We start from the raw sequence: 12,079 nt of genomic DNA on the forward strand, positions 1-12,079 counted from the left end.
AAAGTCTCTCTTTATATCCAAAAACCTCTGTTTTGTTGGCATGTTTTGTTCAGTAATCCATTGGCTCAAAGGCAGTCACAACATGTAGCCGAAAAATCCAAAAAGTATCAGTAAAGTTCGTAGAAACATGTCAAGCAATGTTTATAATCAATCCTAAGGTTGTTTTTAGTCATAATAATCCATAATATTTCAACCGGACAATAGCTTCGTCTATATAAAAAAAAAAGAAAGGCAGCCGCTCTTGGTCGCGTGCAGAAAACAGCTCTGGGACTTCCCAGGGTCCACTTCCCAGGGTCCATCTTACTCCCTCATTTTTCAGAATACAAGCAGTTTACAGGCAGTTTACTTTGGGCACACTTTTAATCCGGATGTCAAAATACTGCCCCTACCCCAGAGAGGTTTAAACATACCACTGTATTCTCTCACAGGAAAAATTATGTTCAGACAGATTTGTGTTAATCTAGTCTGTCCCTTTGGGTTAAAAACAAATGCTGATAGTATAGCTGAAATGCTAATTCATGAAATTAATAAGTAAATGCTCATTCCAATGTGCTGACTTCAAACGCTTCATATTGCAGAACGTGTTTATAGATTATGGAAACAAGATTGTAAAAGTAGCATTGCAAGCAATACATTTGTGAGTGAAAAGTGACATCAAATAATGGTTGTTCTCATTTGAGGCTAACATGGAGTATTTGCTCCTTTCTGTTTAGTCATTTATCTACAAATGACCATGAAGTGTTTGAAGGCAGTGCATTGGAATGGGCATTTACCAATGCATTTCATGTGTTAGCTTTGTGGCATTTCAGCTATACTATCAGCCTTTGTTATTAACCCCGAGGGCCAGACTAGACTAACACAGGGTAGATTCAATCTCTCTGTCTCTCTCTCGCTATCTCTCTCTTGAAATATCAACTGAAGGTCCTGAAGGCTCAGTCAATATAAACAAATGCATCGACTACACACACACACCCACCACACACACACACACACACACGCACACGCACACGCACACACACACACACACACACACACACACACACACACACACACACACACACACACACACACACACACACACACACACACACACACACACACACACACACACACACACACACACACACACACACACACACACACACACGCATATATTATGACAACATTTTTGATGTTTTGTACTCTGGTGAGGGTTTTTTCGTCAGTTCAGGCACAGAACAGTTTTTCTGGAGGCAAGCCGAAGTTCGGAGCCGGAATCTAAACACCTTCATCTGTGATTGTTTAACAGTAGGTATTCTTTAATAAAGTATTTGTTGTCATTCAAAGAGACATGACTTGTTTTCATGCAAATTTTTCCATTGAAAAATACTGCACCAAACACCTTAGTTAGAACGTCTAAATTAATGACATATTTCTCGAATAATTCGGACTATTTGGAGGAAATGTATACTGGCTATGGCATCTCAAAATGGAAAAACATTACTATTGCCGTTATTTCTCATTTTTAAGAGAGTATGAGAGCACACTCGTTTGGTTCGGGCTAGCCGAGTTCAGATAGGCGCTAGCCGAACTGAAGCACCCTCTCAAACACCCTTCACAATCCTATTGGCCACATTGATTTTCTCTTCCAAGTCCCAGAGTAAATCCATCATGGAGATAAGGGCTCTTCCTTATCGTTCTCCTTCCGGAGGAGAAGGAACCCTAGAAGGCTGAGATTAGACAATCCTTCCTCTCTGTAATGTAATGCGAGACTGGCCTCTGGGAGATTCAGGTCCCCCCTCCAGCAGGGGATTGGTATGATCCTGGGCTTATGTGAAAGACAAAGATCGGGCCACCTGAGAAGACTCTGGGGGGGAGGGATAGTGATCAATGGATTTAGCAGGAGGCCCAGAGAGGAGGACAGAGGCTTGTGGGAATTAGTCCCTCCTCAGACGCCAGACGTCTTAAACTCATGAAGGGTTTTATTCTGAGCAGGAATGTTTAAGGTATCGTATCGCTGTTCACTTACAGTGCCTTCAGAAAGTATTCACACCCCTTACCCTTTTCCACATTTTGTTGTGTTACAGCCTGAATTTAAAATGGATTACATTTAGATTTTGTGTCACAATACCCCATCATTTCTCAGTTGAATTTCTCATTTCTCAGCGAAATGTTTACAAATTCATTAAAAATGAAAAGTAAAAATGTCTTGAGTCAATAGGTATTCAACCCCTTTGTTATGGAAAGCCTAAATAAGCTCAGGAGTAAAAATGTGCTTAACAAGTCACATAATAAGTTGCATGGATTCACTTTGTGTGCAATAATAGTGTTTATCATGATTTTTTAAAACTCCCTATGGGAAAATGAATGGTGGAAAAACGAATGGAACCATTTCCCTGTTTGACCACTAGGTTTTACTGTGGGGCTCTATAAATACTTTCCAAATGCACTGTATAAGGACTAACTCTGTAGGAACTTCTGGTAAGTTCTTCCCACATTGGTGCACATTATACAGATATATGTCAAACATGATACAGCTTGACTTTGAAATGTCCAACAACTCAAAATCAAATAGTACCCTTACTTCCTAGACCTCAAATGTCTTAAAAAGAAAAACAACCATGGCAGTGATGCTGCAGAGTAGCACGACACAGATGCATCTTTGGGCACAAACCTTTTGTCAGTCCGTGTCCTCCTCACTCATTCCAAACGTTCCCTGACTGGCTGACTGAAGTGACTGTCACCCCAACACTGGCTGCCAGCTCTAAGGCCAGTGTATTGGCAGTGAAGAGCCCCACACTGTCTGAGGAGTGGAGGGCTAAAAATCCCTCTCCTGCAAAGAATCGATGTTCAGATCGATGTCTTGTTGCGAGTCACTCGCTTATTTGACCATGGAAAGGCCGAACAGTCCAATTAAATCAGTGTGTAGGGCTCAGACTGTAAACGGTGCAGTATCTGAATATTGTATCTGTGAACTGTAGCGTCAGAGGGTATTGACTACATGACAGAGCTGACTGTTGTCATAGAGCTAGTAGCTATAATAATATTCTGATTAGAGCAGTGATGAGACCTCAGCACCATGTTCATTAAACCAGCAGTGTGGAACACACACACACACACACACACACACACACACACACACACACACACACACACACACACACACACACACACACACACACACACACACACACACACACACACACACACACACACACACACACACACACACACACACACACACACACACACACACACACACACACACACACACCAGCTTGTCTAGAATCAGTAGTCCGTGACACTCTTAAAGAAAATGGACAACTTCCTCAAGGGAAATCCACACTATATTTCATCATTAGACGTCTGAGTCTTGTTCCCCTTGGAGACAGCTTCAACAAAAGAGTCAATCAAACGCGGAGGTGATTGATGGTTGTCATTGACGATGCCGGGCCCAGTGTCTCTAGGCACCAGTATGCCGACCTCTCTCTCGCTCTCTTTTTCAAGTGGAAAATCATTCAACAAAATAATAATCATCCTTTCTATCAGTCTAATCGAGGTGTAGGTTACATGACACATGCCAGTGTTCTAACTTGTAACACAGCTGCATGGGATTTCTACTAATGCGACTCAGTGCATCCAATGGCGATGTCTGTAACGTCGACTAGTGTGGATATGATGGAATCGATTCCTTGATTGGTTCTCAATGGGTGACAACACGGGCATTTTAGTCCGATTGGCACCTGCCATGCTGAGTTTGATGACAGACAGAGATCATTTCAGTGTTAATTTTGAGTGTTCCCCAATTACAGCTTGGCATTGTAGCGCTCGCCGCCACTGGCTCGCTCTGCTGCATTTCAATTTCACATCGGGCCAATCACACAATGTGGCTTATTAAAGAGCGTACCTCATTGCAAAATTGCCTCAGAACTGTAAAATGGTTGACAACATTAAAAAAACAGGCACAGCTTATCTACTTTCTCTTTCCACCGCCTCTCTTGTTCCCCCTCTCCTCTACCCCATCTCTCACTCTACCTTTCATTTCATCTTCTCTCATTTTCTACTCTTTTCATCCCTGCCGCTGCAACCCACCTTTCAGACCTCTCTCTACGATGACAGAATATTTATATTAGATTTGATGAGTGAGAGCGTTATCTTGCTCCCATTCCTCTGTGTCCAGTTTCTCAGAGAGAGAGAGAGAGAGAGAGAGAGAGAGAGAGAGAGAGAGAGAGAGAGAGAGAGAGAGAGAGAGAGAGAGAGGGGCGCTGGGGGAAAGTAAAGTGTAGACTCTCTCCCAACCCACACCTCACTTCACCCTGATACCTTCCTATCACTCCTCACTATTATTCCCTCTAGCATCAGAAAGAAACTCGTTTGAAATGCAGGTCTTAACAGTAATATTTTTCAGGCCAGAATGGTGAAGGGATAGATGGAGGGAGGGAGGGAGGGAGGGATGAAGACGGGATATACAGGATAGAGGAAGAAACTAGTCTAGCAAACAGATCCTCGAGTCCCATCGCTACAGATGGATAAACAGGGCTTCTGAATTTAAATGGGATCAATCATGTAATGTAATGGGGTAATGGATGCTCTCTACTGACTTCATCAAAAGAGCACGGCTACATTTACATGTATTGGTCTCAGACTCAGGAGATACATCCATAGTCTAGTCGGGTCTATTGTGGGGGATTTCTCTCATGTCACAAACAGTACGCCTACGTCCCAAATAGCACCCTATTCCCTATGTGGTGTGCTACTTTTGACCAGTCAAAAATAGTGCACTACATAGAGAATAGGGTGCCATTTGGGACACCGATTATATATTATATATTAAGTGTGCTGCAGTCAGATCATTCCCTGACTTCACAGAACTCTTTAGGAACTCCTGTACAGGGACCAGGCCTTTCTCTACAAGCAGGGCAAACAGAGGGTGCAGGGAGAGTAAATTGAGAACGTTGGGGGTAAGCAAACAATCCCCCAGGCTCAGAGCCACCATCCACCACCACCGTGGGGGACAGATTGGATATAAGGCCCAGCTGGGAGGGACCTGGAGACCACAGGCGCTTACGATTGGATGTTTGGGGGCACCGCCGTCCTATCCTCTCATACCCATGTTCCTGATCGCAGTGTATGTGTGGGACAGGCCCTCCTGTTGTTAGACTTTAAACAGCAGACATGAAATAACACAGTAGAGAGGGAGGGAGGGAGGGAGGGAGGGACAGGGTAGCATCAAGAAATAATAATGACAAAGTACTGGAAGAGATGAGAGAGGGATGAGGGAAGATAAGTGAGCAAAGGGGAAAAGCAGAAAACATCAACAGAAAAAGGAGAGAAAAATTGAAAGAAAGATCATCTACACAGAGTGAATATTGGTAGGTTTCTGTTCTTCCCTTTTCTCCCTCTCACTATCAGTTAACTTACTCGTTGCCTCCATCAGGCCTGTGTCCATGAGTGCGGGGAGGGTCTCAGTGGGAAGTGTAACAGTCGCAGCAGTCTTAGCCCTCTCCCTGTCCCGTTCTCGGTCTCGTTCCCGGTCTCTCTCCCTGCCTGTGGTCGTAGCTTCCCCAAGTCGACGCTGACGGTTCTTCTGGGCCTCCATGGCTTTCAGCTTCCGGGCATGTTTATGCCCCTTATAGTGCGCCTCTGCCTGGTTCTGGAAGGGACCCCACAGAGAGCAGAAACACCACAGGAAGGTTAGCAGTAGCACTAATCCATATATTGCTGTAAGACATGCACTTTTAAAAACACTCAAATATACAGTACCTCTGCAAAAATTGAGATGACATTTTCATCTTTACACACACACACACGTACACGTACACGCACACGCACACACACACACACACACACACACACACACACACACACACACACACACACACACACACACACACACACACACACACACACACACACACACACACACACACACACACACAAGACCTGGGTTCAAATACTATTTGGGACATTTCAGTTACTTTCAAAGACACTTGGAAGTGAATATTTAGATTTTTTTTTTGAAAAGACAAGTAGTTGAATATTGGAAGGTATTTGGAAATACCCTTGAAAAGTATTTACCCGTGGAAAGTATTTACTCCAATACACTGACTCAAATACACTCCCGTGCATTTAACCCAGGCATTTGTAATAGGCTATTTATAGAACATGATTTGAAAATACTTTTAAATGGAAGTAGTTGATTCGGGCCACATTATTAGAAAATATTCAAATACACAGAAAATAATTATTTAAATAACAAATATTCAAATACGTATTTGAACCCAGGTCTGACACATGTATGAACACACACACACACCAACTGCTGCCTGTGTGGAGGAGAGAGTCTGTTCCTACCTGATAAGAGCACTGGCACAGTGGGAGGCCAGAGGTATAATTGCATGTGTAATGTGCAAAAAGGAGACAGGATCCCATCTCGACAATCAGAATATTAAATAGGCACACTGAGACAGACCCTGCAAACAGCACAGCACGCACGCACGCACGCACACACACACCACACAAACACAACACAACACACTACATACCAAGCATACTGTGCACACATGTGCACACACAAATGAACTGCGCACACACCCAACAGAGAACACACACACTCTGTCACATTCTCAGACACACTCAAAACACACACATACATTCTCCAAAAAAAGACATACACACCCTGCTGCACAATTGACCTTCACATTGTAATAATTCCCATGACCCAGCTCAATCCATGGGCAAATCCCCCTGCTATCAGAGCAAATAGAAATAGCAGATGAATCGATACAGAGATCTCTCATTCGAATGTAAACAGATGAAGCTGGGACCTGTATTGGACTATCACCAACTCAGTCTTGTTGGAGAGATGACTACAAAGAAGGATACATGACTAGCAAGCGTTGCATGACCCCACAAACACATACAGACGCCCCACAACCCCCACATTCGTTTAATCACCTAAACACATAATGATGTCTTCTCAATGTAGTTATTTTAACTACCAGTGAATCCAATAGAAAAAAATTGTTATTTGAATGTAGTATGCTACAGTACTGCAAATTACAGTACATTACGCTGCTTTCACATTAGGCAATACACTTGTACTGCCCATTAAAAGTGACTGAACATCACATTTCCATCATTTCTATCCTGCGTGTGATCAAAGGTGTGATCCTTAAAGACATATTTCACAAACTAAATAAATGACTGAAACATTGTGTTTAGCAGGAACTAGTTTGCATGAAGACTGTCTTGAGCATTTTGCCATAGGTTCTCATCGAAATCACAGTAAATATCCTTATTATTCACACACCTGGGGAAAAACCTTTCGGTATGGTGAATCAAAGCCTGGTCTGGATTGATGTTATTTGCATGCCTCCTCGAGGCCCTGAAGGAGGGTGGTACACTTAGGCGGATGGCAATCATACATCTTCCACCTGTATTGTAATCGTGTATTGTACTTTTTTATTTATTTATTTTTTTACTTGTATTGTAGTGTTCCTGGACATGGCTTAGTTCGTAAGAGCATGGCACGAGCAACACCAGAGTTGTGGGTTCGAATCACACTGGGGTGTTACAGAACTCTGTCAGCCAGTGTCAAAAAGGCCAGAGCAACTTCATTCTGGGGATGCATTTCTTTCTTGTTTTGGACTTTCTGGATGATTTGCGTATTGATATTGTATTGATATTGTATTGATATCGTATTGATATTGTATTGATATTGTATTGCTATTGTATTGATATTGTATTGGTATTCTATTGGTATTGTATTGGTATTGTATTGATATTGTATTGGTATTGTATTGGTATTGTATTGGTATTGTATTGGTATTGTATTGATATTGTATTGGTATTGTATTGATATTGTATTGATATTGTATTGGTATTGTATTGATATTGTATTGGTATTGTATTGATATTGTATTGGTATTGTATTGATATTGTATTGGTATTGTATTGATATTGTATTGGTATTGTATTGGTATTGTATTGGTATTGTATTGATATTGTATTGGTATTGTATTGATATTGTATTGGTATCATATTGATATTGTATTGGTATTGTATTAATATTGTATTGATATTGTATTGGTATCATATTGATATTGTATTGGTATCATATTGATATTGTATTGGTATCATATTGATATTGTATTGGTATTGTATTGATATTGTATTGATATTGTATTGGTATTGTATTGGTATTGTATTGATATTGTATTGATATTGTATTGATATTGTATTGATATTGTATTGGTATTGTATTGGTATTGTATTGGTATTGTATTGATATTGTATTGATATTGTATTGGTATTGTATTGATATTGTATTGCTATTGTATTGCTATTATATTACTGCATTGTAGGAGCAAGAAATGCAAGCATTTCACTGCACCTGCTGTAACATCTGCTTATATGTGTACACGACCAATAAACTTGGATTTGATTCATTACAAACAGTATTTCTCTTGATCTTGTCAATATTGGATCAGACTTTTTTTTTTTACTGTGATGTAAAATCATTAGTCATCATCATAGTAGTATATTAGAGTATATATTATACTATTTATGTTTCTACTTTAGAGACATACATTTTCATTATCTATTGTTGTTCTCTAAATCTGTAGCAGACAAACCAGTACACATGTCAAATCTATAGGTTTACCAAACGGATTAAGTAATAGTAAAATATATTTTTACAAAAGAGAAGAGAATCATATCAAAAGTAATGTGAGCATTGCATTGTGAAATGACTTCATATATAGATGTATTGAAATGGGAAACATTTATTTCTAGATGAAACACTGATTAAGTTTGGTCGAAAAAGTGACTGTATGATTGTGTGTGTTGTACTTTTTGATGAGCTTTTGTACTAAGAGTTGAAAATGAAAATTGCACCAAACCGATAAAAAAATATTTAATAATTTTGCTCCTGGGTGCTGATTGGCTGAAACAATGGTAACTGAAATATCAAGGCTACTGCACAAACAGCAAGACAAATAGTTAGCTCAGAATTGATCAAGTAAATGCATTCCTCACTCTTGCTGTTCTGCTCTGTTCTGCTCTGTCTGCTCTGTCATGAACTCATAATGATCAACTCAACTCACAGCCGTCTCTCAATCCAGCTCCTCTTTAGAATTCAAAGAATTTCCTACCTTGCCATATAAATGCAAATAAGTAATAAAATAACCCAAGCCGCAAATAGACCTGAAATGAATTGTGGGGAAGAAATTAGAATGAAGAGAAAGAGTGGGTTCTACTTTGATGGGCAAGCCAATGAAGGAATCCTAAATGCTGGAGAGAAGCGTGGAAGTGACTCACCCTGTTCAATTAAGCTTCTCTCACACAATGAGACCTTCTTAGAATGAATACAACACACTGGTGCTCCTTTTGGGTTTTGTATCTCCTCTCAACTCCCTCAGCCTCCATAATAACCTTAATAGCCATGGTACCACACACGCGCGCACACGCACGCGCGCACACACACACACACACACACACACACACACACACACACACACACACACACACACACACACACACACACACACACACACACACACACACACACACACACACACACACACACACACACACACACACACACACACACACACACACACACACACACACACACACACACACACACACACAGCTATGTGGGTAAAAGTAAAAACCAAGGCAACTCAGATCCATCAGAACCATGGTCTTTGGCTTTATGTAGTTAAATATGTCCACTGTGTACAATATTAACAAACCAAATGATGTACCTACCGTTCTGTGTCGGGAGCTCTGGCTATAAATAAACCAACAGCAGCCATCAACACTTCTTTAAACATTACTTGGACTATAATATTTCACCATGTCGTCTGACTGATCGGCCGTGAAAATGCTTATGAGATTATTGTGCTGTGACAAATCAGCTCTGCTCTCTTTCAGCCCCCGTTACGTTCTTCGTTCTCCAGTCCAACTCCGAGCCATACAGTACGAGACACACAGAGAGACAGGGAGACACAGGGAGTGTGAAATGAACATTAGCATGAGCACTTAGCATTTTAAAAGGCACTGACTGTCACGTCACACTACCAGAGATGAATGCAGGCTTTGAGACTCTCTCTGTCATGAAAAGCGCTATAGAAGTTGAATACATTCTTTATTACACATTCTCTAAATAAGGCTTCTGTCTCGATCACTATCTGACGATTCAATGTGCTCCATCGAATGTACGTTTACAACGAACATTTTTTATATTTCAAATAAACATTACAGAACGTGGAGCTAATAAACAATATCTAATAATAAATAGTATACAATATACTGCTAATAAATACTTAAATAATTTTCCATAGAAAGTTTATTTACAGTTTGACTGAGGAAGTTTTCCTCCTCCCTATAATAGGCTGTTTAAAGCTCCGTGCCCCCCTATCTTCTCACCCCCCCCCCCCCACCTCAGACCCCCAGACCTGACACCTCTCTATCGGTGTAGCTCGCGTTGTACGGAGGGAGGATAGGAATGGGATTTGCTCTGCCGTGTGATGCCTGGAGAGAACGCCTGCCACTGTCTACTCTGCTTTCCTTTCCCCCTCAGCCTCAGCTCACCCTCTTCTGTGTCTCTGCTCCTCTTTGAAGATCAAGTCTCCAGAGGATGTGTGTGTGTGAAACAGTATTTGTGTGTTCCTCTGTGTGTATGCGTAAGTGAGAGAGCGAGAGAGAGGGGGACAGGGAGAAAGAGAGTTTAAAAAAAAAATCAGCCTTTGCCCAACTCTTAGGTGTTTGTGTGTTTAAGACATCCCATTTCATTGGTTGTTCGTTCATGTGACTGTGTGTGTGTGTGTGTGTGTGTGTGTGTGTGTGTGTGTGTGTGTGTGTGTGTGTGTGTGTGTGTGTGTGTGTGTGTGTGTGTGTGTGTGTGTGTGTGTGTGTGTGTGTGTGTGTGTGTGTGTGTGTGTGTGTGTGTGTGTGTGTTTGAGGTGGCAGGGATGGGAGAAATCAAGAGAGGAGTTGAGAATGTTGGCTCCTGCCTGGGCTCGTGATTGTTTCTGCTCTTTGCTGATAAACGGAAGCTTTCCCTGCTGTCTAATCCCTCGCACCAATACAACCTACCGCAGTACACTCACACACCCACACACACACCACTTCAGATATCCAGGAATACAGAAAAGCAAATGAATACCTTCCGATTGAATAATAAGAACATTTCACACGGAGGAACACACGCACGAGCGTGTGGATACACACACACAAACAGACGCATGCACGCTCAGAGCCCGACTGGACTCCCTATCAGCCAGTGAGGATGATAAGAGCTCAGGTAATTTGGAACGGCTTCACACACACACACACACACACACACACACACACACACACACACACACACACACACACACACACACACACACACACACACACACACACACACACACACACACACACACACACACACACACACACACACACACTCTCTTACCGGGGAGTTGAAGCGCAGGTGACAGATGTTACAGGAGATGATCTGTTTCTTCTTGAGTGGCTGAGGGACGCCAAACGTGTGGTTGATCACCGCCTTCTGCACCGGGTCCATCTGCAGGACAGACAGGAGACCAGGGGCTAAATCTATCAGTCCATCCGTGACCTCAAACCCCTGATACCCCTATAAATCCACTGGGTTTGACCACAACAAAACTACATGGAGAATTGGAGACGCAGCTAACGTCAGCCTGAGGATGCAATGGCATGCGAGCTCTGATCCAGGGCAGTATAGTGGGAAGAACCTTGAGAAAGGGACTTTGGGCAGACAATATAGATGACAGGTCACATGGCTTTTACTGTCTACATGCCTAAAGCCTGCAGAGATTCCTGAGAGAGGGAAGATATTCTCTCCCCATCACAACTGATAGGGGGTGTGGGGACAGAGTGCCAGAGGGACTGCTCTGGGCTTGATTAGAATGGCTGGATTGCATGACGACGGCTGATTTCAGTGTGGCCCCCCATCAGCACGGTATCAAATATAACAATCACCCTGGATCCTTCCCCAGCCTGGCGTCTGCCTCGCCCCGCGCTGCCCTCTCCTCAGAGACAGAGAGGGAGGTGGGGGGCGGCTGTG

The 12,079-nt window shown here is 42.2% G+C and overlaps 1 protein-coding gene across 2 annotated transcripts in view; it reads right to left on the reverse strand.

The window, feature by feature from the left end:
- The window catches only part of znf385c (zinc finger protein 385C), a 230,562-nt gene that overhangs the window by 8,000 nt on the left and 210,483 nt on the right, over positions 1-12,079 (reverse strand). For both annotated transcript variants that reach the window (XM_046331341.1, XM_046331340.1), the window contains 2 exons: positions 11,447-11,557; positions 5,401-5,632 (listed from right to left, as the gene is read on the reverse strand). In XM_046331341.1, coding sequence (XP_046187297.1) covers positions 5,401-5,632; positions 11,447-11,557 — 343 coding nt within the window. The remainder of the gene's footprint in view (positions 1-5,400; positions 5,633-11,446; positions 11,558-12,079) is intronic.

The sequence above is a fragment of the Oncorhynchus gorbuscha genome, linkage group LG26 (genome assembly GCF_021184085.1).
Source record: "Oncorhynchus gorbuscha isolate QuinsamMale2020 ecotype Even-year linkage group LG26, OgorEven_v1.0, whole genome shotgun sequence".
NCBI classification, from domain to species: domain Eukaryota; kingdom Metazoa; phylum Chordata; class Actinopteri; order Salmoniformes; family Salmonidae; genus Oncorhynchus; species Oncorhynchus gorbuscha.